This window comes from Benincasa hispida, chromosome 1, assembly GCF_009727055.1.
Source record: "Benincasa hispida cultivar B227 chromosome 1, ASM972705v1, whole genome shotgun sequence".
NCBI lineage: Eukaryota > Viridiplantae > Streptophyta > Magnoliopsida > Cucurbitales > Cucurbitaceae > Benincasa > Benincasa hispida.
In genome coordinates this window covers 75,929,926-75,948,153 of record NC_052349.1, presented here as the reverse complement: position 1 = coordinate 75,948,153, position 18,228 = coordinate 75,929,926, and the positions used below count along the sequence as shown (strand labels likewise).

General features: G+C 31.8%; 1 protein-coding gene across 1 annotated transcript; it reads left to right on the top strand.

Moving 5' to 3' along the window:
• The first annotated feature begins 485 nt into the window (after positions 1-485).
• LOC120068092 (gamma aminobutyrate transaminase 1, mitochondrial-like) lies at positions 486-11,931 on the top strand. The gene is made up of 19 exons (XM_039019790.1): positions 486-700; positions 5,259-5,371; positions 5,761-5,845; positions 5,928-6,000; positions 7,387-7,484; positions 8,133-8,225; positions 8,390-8,463; positions 8,555-8,593; positions 8,828-8,916; positions 9,003-9,079; positions 9,165-9,239; positions 9,546-9,593; positions 9,695-9,778; positions 9,876-9,963; positions 10,061-10,139; positions 10,385-10,475; positions 10,563-10,641; positions 11,221-11,336; positions 11,433-11,931. Exons 1-19 carry the CDS (start codon positions 656-658, stop codon positions 11,502-11,504), a joined length of 1,518 nt encoding a protein of 505 aa, XP_038875718.1. The 5' UTR covers positions 486-655; the 3' UTR covers positions 11,505-11,931.
• The last annotated feature ends 6,297 nt before the right edge of the window (positions 11,932-18,228 follow it).

Sequence of the window (18,228 nt, the reverse complement as noted above, 5' to 3'; positions counted from 1 at the left end):
GTAAATAATTATAAAACGATTAAATAAGGAAAATAAAAAAGAAAACAAGGAAAATAAAAAAGAAAACAAAAGGCTTTGTGAAATATTGTAGTTGCATAAATTAGTAGAGATATACGCATTAGGTTAACAGGTAATATGGGTTTGGATAAAATAATCTAAAAGTGATTTTCTCCTATGTCACTTCTTAAAATAGAGATAAATAATATTCTATGATTGATTTTTAAGTTTGTCTATTTTAGTCACGAATGATTGTTTCGACCTCAACTTTAAGTAAGTGGACTAGACTGCTATAATAGTTCACTCCATGTTTAGAACTCAATTATAATAGTCGGTGTTGTCAACTATCATAACCTACCATTACTATTTCAACTCCCTTTTTATTATAATACTTATCATTTCCTACTCATTCTCTCTACCTTTTGTTATAGTGTTTACTATCGAAATCGTACGTGAATATAAATTATTATAACCCACAAAACTCAGCTTTCAAAACGGGCCACTGATTGATTCGTTTGTGAGTTAGAGGTTATATTTGAGTGAGGCAGCAAGTTTCTCATTCATAACCTTAATTCTCATCTCTTTGTGAGTTTGGGTATTTGAAGAGAAGAATATTAAGAGGTATTGTTGGGGAGAGCATAATATCCCACAAATTAGAATGCCAATCCTCAATCAATTTCTTCGTTCCACTCTAAAGTCTGAGGTAATAATTTTAACAATAATTCTTCTTTCTTCTTCTTCTTCTTCTTTGATCTCTTCTTCCCTTTATTTCCATCGTTTCCATATTTTCTTCTTCTTAACGTTGTATTCACTCATTTTGATAATTGGGTTTGTTTTCTTTTCCTTACCTTTCTGCCGCTGCAATTTTTGTTTTTCATCATTGTTTTTGTATTTCTTGAACATCTATTAATTTGCACCATCTTCAATGGCTAAGCTAGGGGTGCGAGCAAAATCCGTTCAAGCCGACCGAAATCAGTAGTGGGTTTGGTTGTGATTCGGTCTACTAAGTCGGTTTTGGCTTGTGTATGCAGGAAACTTAAGCTAAGCGATTTGGTTTTGATTCGTCATATAGGTGTCTTGTTTAAGATCGAACCCACCAATTACCCATTGATGTTTCCTACTTTTCTATCATATTTTCAGTTCTATGTAGTCATGGTCGTCATCATTCGAAAGGTTGACGAGTTTATAGCTTTCTTTTTTTTGAACAATTCCTTTTTTCTTCTTCTTTTGTTTGTTTTTTTTTTTTTTTTTTTTTTTTTTACAATAAGTGAGATAGAGTAATTGAATCTCTGATCTCAAAATCTATAATACGAACATTATGTCAATTAAATTGTCCTCGTTTCAAGGCGAATTTATTATTATTGAGAGATACGGAGATAGAAATCTTTTTTTTCTCTCCCTCTCTCTTCCATTCTCTATCTCATGCAGAAAAAATGAACATCTAAAAATGTGAGTTGGTTACTTAATTGCTATAATAAAAAAAATTACAAAATAAATGAATGCTAAGTATATGAGGGTTAATCAAGTTACACTTTTCAGTTGTCAAGAGCCACAAGGTCATGATTAGACTCTCATATTTAATATTTTCCATTTCCATAATTTAGAGTGCAACGTCAATCACATCATACCATTAATTAATTAGAGGTGTAGACAAAACCAAATTGATTGAAGGTAAGACATTTAATTAATCCGACAAATCAACTTGTTATGGCAAAAGAAAATGTTTTATACCTAATCTGATTTTAGAATAAAATTTAACCTAATTGCATTGGATAGTACATGTGGAGAGTAACATTTTTAAAAATTTCGATAGATTTTTACCAGTGGTATGGTCTATTAATGATAAAACTCTTTAGCTATATAGTTTATCATATTTCGAAAGCAAAATCAAAGTTTTGCTATATCTACAAATTTTTTTGCATTATGTTATATCTACAAATACGTTGAATTTGATTACCTATCTAAAGTTTAGAGATGTGCCACAAGCATATTGATGAGGATGATTGTTCTTGGCTTAGCTTAGAACAATAACGTTGGGAGTCAATATTGTCCATTCAATAATTTTATTTATTTAGATTCGTGAAATTGGTTGTTTGAGTAGCATGGGTTTGGGTTATCTTCATTAAAAAAAATGAAGTGAAGCTACTTTTTTTTTTTCTCATTATTTTTATATATTAACTTAAAAAGAAAAAGCAAATTGAAAACTACTTTGCTCTTTTTCCCATAATTTTATATTTTATATATTATCTTCATGAAGCATGTGAACCCACTTTGCTTTATACCCTTATTACTATATAATATAATAGATCTATTATTTGATATGCCATGCCAATGATTGTGTTTCTTCTCCTATTTTTTTAGTTAAGAATGAGATTCTTGGTTGTAGTGATTATGTTGGTTCTTTCTTTTTTTTTCGAGATGTGAGTTTGTTCAGATTTTTTTAGAATTTTTTTGTTGGGCTCTCCTCTGCAAAGATAATATTAAATAATTTCATATTTTCATGGATTTCATATTTATATATATATGAGTAAATTGATATTTTCTTTAGATAGTAGAAAAATCTATGAAACATAAAAAATAAGCAACAAAATATCACTAAGATAAATAATCGACGTGTTAACTTGTTTAAAAATCATAAAATGTTTATTTACTAATTTCAATCTATTATTTTATAAATTTTACAAAATATACCTTGAAATCGATATTTTATCGATAGTTCCATCAAAATTTTCATAAAATTAAGACATCAATAGTTTCATCGACATCGACATTTTAAACCTTGCTAAATCAAAATTTAATTTCAACAAATTTTGAAAATAAATAAAAGGGTAATTATTTTAAATAACAAAATTACTGTAAATATTTCAAATATAGTAAAATATCAATGTCTATCCGTATATATCATTGTCATATTTTGTTATATTTGTAAATGCGATGGCCCATTTTCCTATATTTAAAATAATAGTTTCTTTAGATTTTATACATGAAAATTTAGATATAGATTAAAGTTTTTTTTAACCATATCAAATTGAATAAAAAACTGAAAATAAAAAAGTATTATACTTATACTAAAAAAAAAAAAAAAAATCGTAATGGGTAGCAAAAAAAATATATAAGGGTATTTATAAATATAATAATGGTTTTCTAAAATTGTAAATATAGAAAAAAATAAAAATAAAAATAAAAAATAACCAGATTCTTGGTTTTTAATTTTTTTACGATTTTACTCTCATTTATGTATCAACAAGTGTATTTGATATACATTATATTTAGTATACCAATCAATTGATATACTTTATCTAAAGAATACTATTTATGCAAGTAATATATCATGACTTTAATTGTGTTATAATCAACGTTGTTTGTTCGATTATTATAATTATTATTTTTATCTTTTCTCATGTTGATATAGAGTTATATTCATTCTATTAGTTCAATTTTGATGTTGATGGTATATATGAAATGCATTAATTTTTTCAAGTGATATATCCAATATAAATTATATTAGTTAACCTATTTTATTGTTAAAATTTGATATGATTTTAATGGTATATAAGTTATATTTAATTTGGTACATCAATTATATAATATATATCCCGTATTTCATATATTAATTGATTGATATATCTAATTTAGAAAGGAAAAAATATATAACAATGATATTATTGATATACCAAATATGAAGTATATCATTTAGTATGATACTTGAAGTTTAACATTGGCATATCAATAATATATTAGCACTAATTCAAAATGAATTGCAAGTAGATCATTAGTGTATCAATGGTATGTCATAATAAGTTGAAAATGCAATTCTAAGTATTTAGTGTATCGATAATTTATCAACACTCATTCAAATTTTATTTAAATTGTAACATATATTTATCAATAGTATGTCAATAGTCATTGAAAATTTATTTCATGTGCATTTTTAGTGTATCAATAGTATATCACTCATGATCTAAATTTATTTTAATTATTATATTGGTGTATCAATAGTACATCAATGCTCAAAATTCAATTTTAAGTATATATTATTAGTGCATTAGTAGTTTTTTTTTTAATTTCAAGTATATCATTAGTATATCAGTAGTATATCAACATTTCTTCTAAATAAATTTTAAGTATGACATTGGTGTATTAACTTAGTATTAAATCAACATTAACTCATCATTCATTTTAAGTATAAAATATTGGTATATCATTACTTTTTAAATATACATTTTCTCAAGTATATCAATTATATATCAACATATGTTCAAAATTCAATTTCAAGTGTAACATTGGTATACCAATAGTTTATCAAAATTCATTCAAAATAGTTACTAACATAACGGATTGTATAAGCTAATTATAATGTACAAGAAAAACAATATTCTATAGCAGACGAATAAGGATTGAAATTAAATCAAACGAATAATAGTAAACGAACAAGCACTTCTTGACTAATAAATTTGGTATACCCATTGTATAACTTACCCACTTTATCTTTGGTATATTAGTCAACTGATATACCAAATATTTGGTATATTAAATGACCGATATACTAGATATAAAATATATCATATATACTATTGATTTACATGTCGATACACCAATAAGGACAAATTTGGAATAATAAAAATGGAAATATGCTTTTATCTTTTTTTTTATTATATTTGTAAATTTGAATGTTACATGTGAAGTATTGAATTCTTTCGTGTAGGGATGTAATCTAGACCATGATAAGAAACATCAATATCTGATAATGGAGATATGTTTGAAAAGATACTCACATCCTTTGTCCAATCCAAATATTAGAATTGAAGTTGTTACACAATAAAATGATATATTCTTTCTCGTAAGGATGTGATTAAGACCATAGATATAAAATATCATAAACCAATAAGGGAGATATGTTTGAAATGGCTACGACGTCTTCCACTCCATTAAAATTAGTTAGGTCAAATTGTTAAAGTGATATATTCTTTTTTATATAGGTGTGATTTAAACACATATCCAAATCTAAGGGTAAGAATATATTTGAATAGACAATCACATCTTTTGTTTTAATTTTCATAAATTCTTATTTTTCCTTTCTATAAATAGGTATAGACTATTTCATTAATTAAGATATATATCCTTAATAAATTCCATAGAATCTATATATCAAAATAAAACTATAAATTTCACATAATCGTACAAGTTATGAGCTAAAAGTTATAAAGGTACTCATGGTTATATTATATATATATATATATTCTATTTTTGTCCTTTTGCAGTTTGGTACCTTTACAAAAGTGGCCACGTCTTCTAGAAGAGCTTCACGGGACCATGTCTTCCTGGCTCCTTTCTTGTCCCACTTACACAGTACAGAGGCCTTAGCACAAGAAGAGTAAGTACATACGATATCGGATATCGTTTCGTAACCAATTGTTTTTATTATTATTATTATTTTAAAAATTAAATTTATAAACGCTCATTCCAAATTTAAGTTTCTTGATTCATTTTTTACTTTTCACTGATGTTTTTAAAAACAAAACCAAATTTTAAAACCTAAAATTTTTTTTTTTTTTTAAACTTGTTTTTATTTTTAAAATTTGGCTAAGGGTTTAACCTTTATACTAAAGAAATATACAAATTATGATAAGAAATTAAGTTTAAATACAAAAAGCGAAATAATTACCAAACGGAGCTTTAACTATTTAGACCTTGCATAGTTTATTTCTTCTCAGCATTCTTATGCAAAGTTTGACATTAGCCACAAACATGGTTTAATTACAGGGTGAAGGGACATGATATGCTTGCACCTTTTACTTCAGGATGGGAGAGCGCCAATGTGAATCCCGTAATCATAAAAAGATCTGAGGTATTCTTCTAGATATCTTCATTCTGTTTCTGGTTAATATTAGAAGATATATGTTTTTAGTTTGAATTCCATGGTGATGTAGGGTTCATATGTATATGACAATTATGGAAGGAAGCATCTTGATGCTCTTGCTGGTCTATGGTGCACATCCTTAGGTACCACAATTAATCATTTCACCATCATTTTTCAGTTTTGGATATAGTTCATATCACCGTCATACATTAACATACAGTTACAAATATAATGATCATATCTAAAGTATTACCGGATATAGCATGATCCATCTCTCTAAATCTATCAATAATGGCCTATGTTGCTTATAGAAATTTCCCAATAATAGAGTGTATCTAGATATGTTCATGGGGTGGGGACATGGAAGTCCCCGTCCCCGTCCCCGCCCCCTTATTCTACTCTCTGTCCCCACGAATTTTCCCACAGAGAACGGGGCAGAGATTCCCCACAAGGATTCCACTGGGAAAATTTTCCCACCATTATTTTTTCTAACAATTTTTGTTTATTTCAATTAAATATTTTTTTTAACAATTCCTTATCCAATACAATTTTTATTTAAATAAAATATCATCAATTTTACTAATAAAAACGATAATACACATGTAATTTTAAAATATATAATTAAAATGCTAAATTCTCATAATTTATAAAAATTAAAATTCAACAATTAAAACATCTTATCTTAAATATAACGACATCTAAGAAATTAAAGTTATAAAATCTTAAACTTAAATAATTAAAACATTCATAATTATCCTAACAAAGTCTACAATATTAATATAGATATATATATTATAAATTTATAATTTGTACACAAAAGTCGGGGTGGGGTGGGGGGACACGGGACGGGTTGGGGTCGAGGACGGGGAATATATTCCCATCTCCAGTCCCGAATTGCAAATGGGAAAAAAATCCCCACTCCCTCGTCCATTTCCCAAGTATTCGGGGATCCTCGGCAAGTCCCGACTTTATGGGTTTTTTAGACATCTCTAAATCTATTGTTGATATACTTTGTTATATTTGCAATCTTTAAAAATATTGGGAGTTAAAAAAATAATTAAACACTATACTGATGAAGTATTCAATAATTAAGAGTATTTCAAAACTCCTTGAAAGAGAAAAAAGGGTAAAAATAATAATGGAAGGAGGAAAATTGAGAAGGTAAGTTTAGGCAACCTCAATTTGAATCTGGCCAAACATAAGTACTAAGTATAATAATTTTGTTGTTATGAAATCAACATAAAGAGTTACATTGCTTACTAACAATGTGTTTACTACGTCTACGGATGGAGATAAATTTCACGAACACAGATTGCATATACACCTCGAGTGTTATAAGGTTTATTATATATACACTCTTCGAAATATAAGGAGGTAAGACCTATGTTTGGTCCTTCAGAACATCAAATAACAGGTTAAAAGACATTCTAACATTAACATTAGTGCTGTATGATTGGAGTTGTTTTTTCTTCCCTAAATTCTTTGATTCTTAGTCAATTGGTTAAGGCATAATGGAATGGAATTTGTAGGGGGAAGTGAACCACGTCTTGTGGAAGCAGCAACTGCACAACTAAATACCTTGCCATTTTATCACTCCTTTTGGAATCATACTACCCAACCTTCTTTGGTATGCTAATTTTACTCCGTTTGATTCACAATCAAGATTTTTCCAAATTTACTTAGTTCAACAAATATGTTTTAAAAGATAATGTATATTTTGTTTCTAAAAGTTTTATTTCAAATTTTGTGATCTAAATAGGATAAATTCTAAAAACAATATTTTTTGGTTTTCAGTATATCTAGATTTTGAATTTTAAAATTTAAAATGCAGAATTATATGAAATAAAGATTAAAAAAAACATTTAAAAATACAATATGTCATGTTTAGTTAAACTCAATTCATCTTCCTTATGAGGGAAAAAACACTCCATTGATTTTTAAATTTAAAATATGTATGATGTAATATATTATAAATTAAATAATATTACAAAATAATAAATATACAAAAAATACATAAAACGTGTAGTTTATATTCAACGTAATATTTAATATGTAATTGCAACTAATTTTATGGTTCATAAATACATTGTTAAACACATTTAAAAAAATGTTTAAATTAGAATCAAATTTCTCAATTAGCTACCAAACATAAAATATAACTTTATTTTGATTGAATCCCTTGTATTCAACTTTTTGTTTTTAAATTATCTACCAAGCATGCTTGTTTAACTTCTTTTGATTAGTTTCGCGTTCTTGATGTTTTCATGAATGATAGGATCTGGCAAAGGAACTACTTGAAATGTTCACAGCTAGAAAAATGGGGAAAGTATTTTTTACAAGTAGTGGTTCAGAAGCCAATGACACTCAGGTTCTTTCTACTCCAAACTCAAAATTGTCCAATTTTGATTTCTATAGGAATAAAAAAAAAAAAAAAAAGCAAATAAAGGAAGAACAAAAATAATAAAATAACATCAAGGTTTAGAAAGCTCTGCAACAAATTAATTCATTTGGTGCTTAAAAAACATGTAATAGGTGAAGCTGGTATGGTACTATAACAATGCACTTGGAAGACCAAATAAGAAAAAATTCATTTCTCGCTCAAAAGGGTAAGCTCAACTCACTTGGCTGGAGTTGATTTGTACCATTTCCTTTGTTCTCTTCAATTATTTTTCTTATCACTACCTTTCTATCTAACAGGTATCATGGCACGACATTCGTATCAGCCAGTCTTTCAGGGTAAGTTCAATTAAAACAAAATATACCTTACATCTATTATACCCTCTTTATTGGAACTTCACTGCACCAGTTCGACGGGTAGATCTAAACATGGTTGAGTCGACCCAGTCAAATTATGAATTTGGGCAAAGGTTGAAACGAGTCAGGGCTAGGTTTGAAGTTTGAACCGACCTTTGAGCAACAAGTCGATCGATGAGGCTGACATCTCTCGCAAATTATTTTGTTTTACCACAGCCTTCCACCTATGCACCGGAACTTTGACATGCCAGCTCCATTTGTTCTACACACTGATTGTCCACATTACTGGCGTTACCATCTTCCAGGTTATGATCTATATGCTAGGTTATATATTTAGTTCACTTTCTTTGAATTTATTTCCAGCCATTAACTTGTGAACATCCTATATCAGGTGAGACAGAGGAAGAGTTTTCAACCAGATTAGCCAAAAACTTGGAAGACCTTATACTCAAGGAGGGACCAGAGACAGTAAAAACTTGAATACTATTCTTTGAATTATAAAAATGGCATGATACCATAATTGAGAATTGACCCTTTCTCTCTTCCACTTCAGATTGCTGCATTCATTGCTGAACCAATCATGGGAGCAGGTGGTGCAATTATTCCACCTGCTACTTATTTTGAAAAGGTAATCTCTTAGTATCATGAACTGCTTAAATTTGCACAAGCATGCACCAACAAGATTTTACTTGTTTAGCTGTCTATTCTTTGTTATATACATCCCATATTTTCTCTCATCGTTAGAATACATACAACTTCAAAAGGTTTCTTTGTTTAGAACTCAAGAATACAGTTGTATAACTTATAGAACAAATCTTGTTCAAGTAAGGTCGTTCAAAAGGTTTCTTTGTTAATATTCTAATTCTTGATATAAATTCTAACTAATAAGCAAAATATTAAGGGAAGAATGAAGTGTTTCCTATTGTTACTGCAGATCCAAGCCGTGCTCAAGAAGTATGATATACTTTTTATTGCTGATGAGGTACTTTGAAAATTAAAATTTTTGGGTTCATCATTTCACCTTGTTTACGAGAATGATGTCAATGTAAAGGAGGCGTTGTCTTCCATATTTTTTTTCTATAGGTAATATGTGCCTTTGGAAGAGTAGGGGCAATGTTTGGATGCGATAAATTCAATATTAAACCAGACCTTGTATCTCTAGCTAAGGTGAAGTTTGAACATATTCAGCTTTTACAAATATCTTGCTTAGTTTAAGCGTTTCATTGTTTTCATTGAGCCTGAGTCGATGTACTGCACACTTCAGGCACTTTCCTCGGCATACATGCCTATTGGAGCTGTCATGGTGAGCCCTGAAGTCTCTGATGTGATTCACTCTCAAAGCAGCAAGCTAGGTACACTACTTATACAATGAAACCTAGTTGATCACAGTTAATAATCTTCCACTCCAGTAACTTACCTATTGTTTTTCTTCAATAATATTACATCCAGGTGCCTTTTCTCATGGATTTACTTATTCTGGACACCCGGTTGCATGTGCTGTTGCACTTGAAACACTCAAGATCTACCAGTATGTTCCTACACCTGTTCTTTTGGTCTAACTTTTTAATTTTTTGTTTAGAATGACAGGGAAACCTTAAAGTGGACAAACATGTCAAAGATATATCTATTCATTTTTTTGGATCGGACCAAGTATTGTTCCTTTGGTGTCCTTGTTTGAGGATACAATCATGATTTGAAGTATACTACGGAATTATTCCGATGCAAACTCAGATAGAATGAGGGTAAGTTTATAATTTCATTTGATCATTGTAGGGAAAGGAATATTGTGGAGCAAGTAAATAGAATCTCCCCAAGATTTCAAGATGGTATAAAAGCTTTCTCTGATAGCCCTATCGTTGGAGAGGTAAACAGTGTGTTGCTCAAGTAATTAAGTTTGACATATGAATCTATCTGGGGTATCTTCAGTTCTTCAGCGACTTTGATTTTGCAGATTCGGGGGATTGGCTTGGTGTCCGCCTTAGATTTTGCAGAAAATAAATCACCAAATGATCCCTTCCCTCCTGAATGGGGTATGTTTTATGTAATTCCCGTGGTTAGAGATACATCTTAATGTTTTATATCTTAATGGGGTATGTCTTGAAAATATATATATATATATATATATATGAGAATTTGGATCAAATAATCCTAGTCTGAAAAAAAAAAAACACTATTAGATCATATGAGAGGTTTCATCTCAAAATAAATTGACAATGAGAGAAGTAACTCATTTATCTCATAAAGAGTGTGAGATCTCTTAAATTTTCCAATGTGGGATCCTCAACATGCCCCTTCAAAATGGTGTCTCTTTTGGCTTCACTTCGAGTACCCGTTTGGACTTCATGGGCTCTGATACCATATTAGATAACATGAGATTCCATCTCAAAATCAATTGGCAACGAGAGGGGTAACTCATCTACCTTATAAAGAGCACAAGATCTTTTGATTTTTCCAATGTGAGATCCTTAACAAATAGTGTAGCTCGTAAATTCTGATAATTTTGGATCAGCATAACCTCAAAATCACAAATTTAGGAATACGGTAGATATATCTTGATTTAACAGAGTCATACTTATGCTCATAGCTTGTTATGTGTTTGATATAAACAGGACTTGGTAAATATTTTGGAGATGAATGTCGAAAAAATGGTTTAATAGTACGAGCTGGAGGGGATAATATAACGATGGCTCCACCACTTACAATTTCTCCTCAAGAAGTTGATGAGGTATCCTGAAAGCTAAAAATATCATTATTATATTGAGTATCAATTCCACATGGTTTGTTGGAATATGCTATCCACCATTTTTTTTGTAATTTGCAGATAATCAGCAAATATGGGAAAGCACTGAAGGCTACAGAAGAGAGAGTGAAGCAATTGAAGGCTCAGAAGTAGCTTCCAATAGTTACAAGACAACCAACGGCTTGAAGGTACTGGTCAATAGTTGGATCAGCTTGTGTCTTAAAGAAAAAGGTCTTGGATGTTGTTAAGAAATGTCACTCAAACAATACTAGATTTTTAAGATGAACTATGGTATTGTGAATAAAAGCAGCTTGATATGAATAAAAGCAACCTTTATTGAATACTTAGCAGACATGGAAAAATAAGAAATGAAAGGCTTGTAAAAGAGCAAATTATCTTACAAAATGTTTAAAGAAAATCAGAGATGAAACTATCATATTTTAGCTTCCTTTTCAGTCTTCCTTGCTCGCCTTTCTGATCCTCAGATTCATCCAAATCTCTGGATGATTTCTTTACATTCCCTCAATTTCAAAGGTATGAAACATGAAAAGAGGGAAGAGATTAAAGAAAGGTGTACCTGTCAAAGCTCTGAAAAGCTTACAGCGTAGAAAGTGATGGCTGCAGCCGCAATAACCTCCAGCATTGGAACCCCCATTTCCTGCAATCCATCCATTTTCCCCTTCCTTTTTCTTTCCCAACAAATCTGTATTAGAGACTCGATGCTTCAGTGATTCCAGGCTAAGTAGTTTCTGTGGAGTTCTCCACAATTTGCTTTTTGCTTCGATGAAATTACCAACATGTACTATCGTGCTTGCAAATTGGGCATCTAGCTCCTCGCTCTCGCTCAATTTCCTCTCTCTCGCTCACAAAGCGCGCGCCCACACGTTAGAACCTTCCCCAAAAAAAAACCCTTTCCAACACTCTGCAACCCCACTACAAAGCGCGCACCCACACATTAGATCCCACAACTCCTCCGCAACGCTCACGCACACATCCGACGCTCCAATCCTTTTTGGGCGTCCCACGACCACTTTAGTGAAAAATATCGTCGGTGACACCTATGTGACAACTAAAATAAATCAGGAAAAGGAAGAGGGCATAAAAGGTGTTGGAGACATTGACATGGTTGAATTGAAACTCAACCCAATATTTGACCTACCAATTTATGAATTTAGTGTAAGATAATTCAACTTCGCTAATTTTTACGGTATTCATTATTAAAGTTCGAGTTTCATCTTCACCTCTTTCTCTCTCCTTCCCTCTAATGTTTCCAATAACTCTACGGCTAGCCACTGTCGTCACTAATGACCAACTTCAGCAACAATCAATGCTGGTGACATGCTTCGACGACCACCTCTAGTGCCCTTTCCGTTACAATCACCATTGGCCACTACTATCGACTCACTCTAGTGCCAACCACTTATGGATACTGTAGATACTATATTTGGTCTAGCTTCAATTATTATTTTAAAAGATTTTTGTTTTTTTTTGGGACTAATTTAGTAATTTTCTTTTGCTGAAGAAGTGGAAATATGAAATACTTTAGAATAAAAAATGGAAATTTTTTTTTTAATAATTATTAACAAAAATAGGGTTGAGCGGATAATATTGACAAAAATAGGTTTTCTAATTGTGTACCCGTTACACGATTACGTTTAAATCGTGTACCCGATACACGATTAGAACTAAATTGTGTACCTGGTATACGAGTGTCTGTGATCTGGCATGCGTAGACTACCAATGTGGCAGTCATGCAGCGTTGACCGAGGTAATTGTGTACCGGTACACGATTACCCTACGGGTATACAACTTAGTGGTCCCTTAAATGTCGCAACGCCTTCTTCTTCCTCCATCTGAAGCGTTTTCTCTTGTTGTCATGGCCTCTTTTCTTCCTCCCTATTACCATCGTAGCCTCTTTTCTTCCTCCATCCGGCCGTGAGCTTTTTCTCTTGTTGCTGCCGCTGTTAGCCGATCTACCACCCGCTGTCTCCAATCTTTGTCGTCGTCCACCTTAGGTAAAGTTTTTTCTTTAATTTTTCTCAATATATGTATTTGTTTATAAAAATGAGGATCAAGTTAAAAAATGTATAGTTTATCGATCCATGATTTAAATGTATAATTTTCATATATATATCATTTTGTTTGTATTTGGGCTGAATTAAATGTATAGTTTATGGATCCATGATTTAAATGTATAATCTTTAGATATATGTTAGAACTTAGAAATTGGATTTTGTTGGACTGATTTTATTAGGCTATTTTTTTTTGGATGATTATGTTGATCTATTTGTTGGGTTGATTTAAGAAAATATACGTATTTGTTTATAAAAATGAAGATTACTTTATATATACATCATTTTGTTTGCATTTGGGCTGAATTAAATGTATGATTCATGGATATACTATTTTATTTTTATTTGGGCTAATTTAAATGGATTGGGGAGAGGCAAGATAAAAAGTTCAATGTACAATTTGCAAGAAAGAAGAACATAACAGACGTACTTGTCCACAACGCACATTAGGTACTTCCTCTTCGGGTCATTAAATTTTTTATGTAATTGTATCTTTTATATACTTGTATTTTTCATGTAATTGTATCTTTTATATACATTGTATTTTTTTTATGTACTTATATTTTTTTATGTAATTGTACTTTTTATGTAATGAATTTATTTTATCTAATTCATTCTTACGAAATAGATTTTGTTGTGTGATGGATTTTATTATGTAATGTAATTTGAACTTCTTAGGTAATGGAGTCTAGTCCTCTAATCCTGTACAGCTATATCAACAAAATACACATCATTCACAATCGATATGGGATAGTTCTTCTACCGTAGTTTTGAGTTATCGGAGAAGGGAGGTATCTGCATAACATACTATCCCATTTTATCAACGTATTGAACAGGCAGGTTTTCATCGTTGGGATTGGTGTCCTAATTCTCCCAGAGTCTCGTAGTTTGTAAACTGTACACATTGTTATGAATAAAACAAGAGTTGTTTTATTTGACATTTACTCATATCCAATAAACAAAGCTCCATGGTTATTGTATGTAAACTTAAGCATGTATATGAGATATACAAGTGGCCAGCATGTTAGTATGGGTGAGAGTGGCCAGATTGCCAACTCAACATGTTTACTTTTTAGGGGATTTGTCTGATTTGGGAGCTGGGAACTCAGTTACACAAGATGGAATTCACTCATTCCCCGAAGCAGGGGTAAGTAGATAGAGTGCTCCCTTAAGGGCTGATTCCAAGTCTTGAACATAGTGGTCACAGCTTCTCTTTGGAAGAGAGGACACAATCATGGTAGAACTATGACTTATGTTCATTTGAGGAATCAGTAGTACTTAAGAAGTTAGATATAACTATAAGGGCATAACGTTTATTGGCCCAGCTGTACTTACAAGCAATTTGTGAAGGGTTATCACACTGTTGATTGGTTGATATGGACATAAAATATATCTGTAGTAAGAAAAGTGCAGTTGCCAGTCTTTAGTGGAGTGCCCGGAAATTAATGGATGGTAGATGCTCGTGACTAAAGAGTTTAGTCAGTTATTCATGTATCATTGGAGCTTCAAGCTACAGGTCCATAAGGTCCCCTTGGTAGCTCAATGGATTCAAGTTGAGAATCAGTTCTTGGTGTTGATTTGAAATGTTCAAATTGACAAGAAGAAATTCGATTATATATTATATGGTTGGTATGATATATGAGATACATCAAGTGGAGGATTAATGTAAATGAGATTTATAATAAGTACCATAAAATAGAAAAAGAACTATGGTTTATATGTTTCATGAGATGAAATATTAAAACTATAGGTTATAAATATAATATGGTAAATTGGTTATCGTATATATTTATAATAATATTAATTATTGGATAATTATTTCTTTTTCTCTAATAACTAATTGAGTGGGAGGTTATTGATGGTTTTATGTAACCGTGAGATAAAACGAAAAATATTTTCCTAAATTTGGCAAAATTTCCATTCTCATAAAGGTACTCACGGTTTGCTGTAAAGTGAATTGGATTCACTAAACAATAGCTGAAAGAGAGACTAAACGATCGTGAAGTGATATTATACGATAGTTCACTCAATCGTAGAGCTTTTTCTATACGATATATTGCCTTCTTCTAAACGATTGAGCATTCGTCTAAACGATAGACTTCTTCTCATCTCCCACTTGCTCATGTCTACACGATTGTTATTCCTCTGGTCTCTTTCTCTAACCAAGTTCACAAAGAGCCTACACTTCTGGATTCTGACATCGAGAATACCAAGGTAGCTATTGTGGTGGTGTCCTCACTCAACTCGACTGAATCGAGGTTTTGGAGGCCGTTCGTTAGGTTTGTGATCTTAGAGATCTTTGAGTTTGTGTTTGCTGATTGATCATGTTGTGTTGCGGTCGTTGTGTTCGAGCATTCGAGTATTGCTATCTTGGAGGCTGAACGAGCGTCCATGATCAAAGGAGTTGAAGAATGAGTCTTCAAAGGTATGTATAATCTTTCCCTTGATCTCATTGTTAAGCATGTTGTAATTTCGTATTATGCATGACCAGTCAATTTTCGTTTCTTGTACTGTAATTGTGTATGTTCAATATCGAATGGAATTTGGAACGATCATTCCGCTGCTCATGGAAATCCTCATCTCTGATTTCCTTCAATTGGTATCAAAGCCAGGTTGTTCTGATATTCCAAATTTCACTTTTGTTTTGAACTTCTTTTACAGTCATGGTGGGTTTTCTGCATTGCGTTTAAGTGTTAAATGTGTTTGTGGATGGCGTTGATGAATGTTTACGAGTTAATTGCTTATGTTTAAAGATTTCTTTTGATTACAAAGTGTTAATTTGTAAGGGGCTCTATCTTTTTGGGCATAATTAATAAGCAATCGAGTCTGAAATTCAAAGTGTTTAAGTTTGTAGAGTCGTTCGTGATGAAGTTTTGAAGCATGAAAATGTGGTTCTCAGCGAAGAAGAAGACCAAAAGTTGGTCGTATCGTGTAGCCTCAGGTAAACGATCGTTGGGATTTGGCTAAAATATCGTGTAGATTTTTCTACGCGATTGTGTAATATTTACTAAACGATCGTTTAGCTAGGATAAAGTGTTTGATCTATCACATAGCATTGGTTGCCCAAACGCGTGGACACTAGAGGTAAACGATCGAGTGGGAGCATTTGACGCTCATTGTTTAATAAAAGATGCGACGCACTAAACAATCGTATAGTTAACAAGCCTCATCGCATAGTCACTAACTGCACGATCATGCGGTATATGATACTTTGGCGCTCACTCAATGATCGTTTAGACGATTGTGCTTTACCTCATCATTGTCGTTTAAACGATCATTTAAGGTTTGCATTAAGCATTGTGCGCTGCACGATTGAGTACCTCATGCTTCATCGCATAGTACTGTACACGATCGTTCTTAAACAATCGTTTAGCTTTGGAAGCATTGGTAAATGATTGAGTAAAGAGTTTACTCTTTCGTGTAGATGATCACAAGTTTTTTGGTACACGATCAGTGGAGACGCGGACTTCGACTGAATGGTTCAAAACCCGGCTCGCCTATTTGAACTGGTGACTCTTTGCTTTTGTAATAGTTAGCTTTAGTTTTGAAGATTTGAGGCTATTATCCCGGTTCATCATCTTTTGTTTAATATACATGAGATGTATGTGGTTTATATGGCATAGTGTATGACATATAGATTTGAAACTCACCTTAGGTTGTACAATTATTCATGCATCATGTATTATAAGTGTTATAATGTGGCATGATGAAATTACAAGAAAGCATGTGCATGCATCTTGAAATATAAGAGTTATATTTATGCATGCAGTAAGCATATTCGTGCATCATCTTTATATTATAAGCGTTATAGTATGAGGGTGAATAGAAGCATGTTTGCTTGGTTCATTGCTTATTTGTATAAGTGTTATATAAAAGTAGCAATAAATGAACAATGCATGGAGCATGACACTTAGGCTATTTATAAGCGTTATGAATGCCTTGTATGTGTTTGCTTTATGTTGTGAATGGTTTTGGTTGTTTCTGTTATAAGCATTATAATGGAAATTAGAACCAAAATCGATAAGAAAGAGTTGCATGTGGACTTAGGCGAACTCATGTTTTAAAAGGGTTTTAAAATTGGATTGAGATAGACCTAAGTTGAAGGTTCTAATGGGATTGGCAACCTAAGTTTAATCTTTTAAAATCGATTTAATAGGATTAAATTGACTGTCATAAAAGATTAAAATTGTATTAAATATATCTATAAGGGACCTTTTGTCTAAGGTGGGTTCTGTCTAGGCTGGGGTACTTAAGCTGACTGAAACAGAACACCCCTACCTAGGAACCTACCTGGAAAGGTGAATTAGATAGATTTTCTGCAAGCATACGACAGTTGGTCAAAGACTCCGTTAAAGTGTTTAATGGATGATAACCAAAAGTTGTTCAACTATCCAAGGTAAAAGTTACTTTTGGGCAAACCTAAAAATTCACTTAGTTAAAATTCTTAGTCGTGTTTTTTCTAAGTAAACTAAACCCTAGGTTATAAAATACTCATTGGGAGGAAGAGATATATATGATATGTCAATGATTCCACTCACGTTTCTCCTTGAATGTTCACGTCGTGAGATTCATGCTTGGTCTCATGGTGTCCTGGGAGCACCCCCCTTCGGATGGTGTTTTCATGAATCAATATCAAGGTGGACAGAGAGAGTATTTATAGTAAGTGGGTGAAGGGTGTGTGTCAACACATCCTACGGTCTCCTTCATTGGTTCACACCGTGAGATCATTCTTGCACTCCCTCGTGGCGCCCTAGGAGCTTCCCCCTTCAGATGGGTTTTGTGCAGTTGGTCAATATCAAGATGAA

Coding starts and splice junctions, on each gene's coding strand:
- LOC120068092 (XM_039019790.1), top strand. CDS start 656: ATGCCAATCCTCAATCAATTTCTTCGTTCCACTCTAAAGTCTGAG. Junction 7,485..8,132: donor ATACTACCCAACCTTCTTTG/GTATGCTAATTT, acceptor CATGAATGATAG/GATCTGGCAAAGGAACTACT. Junction 10,476..10,562: donor ATAGCCCTATCGTTGGAGAG/GTAAACAGTGTG, acceptor TTGATTTTGCAG/ATTCGGGGGATTGGCTTGGT.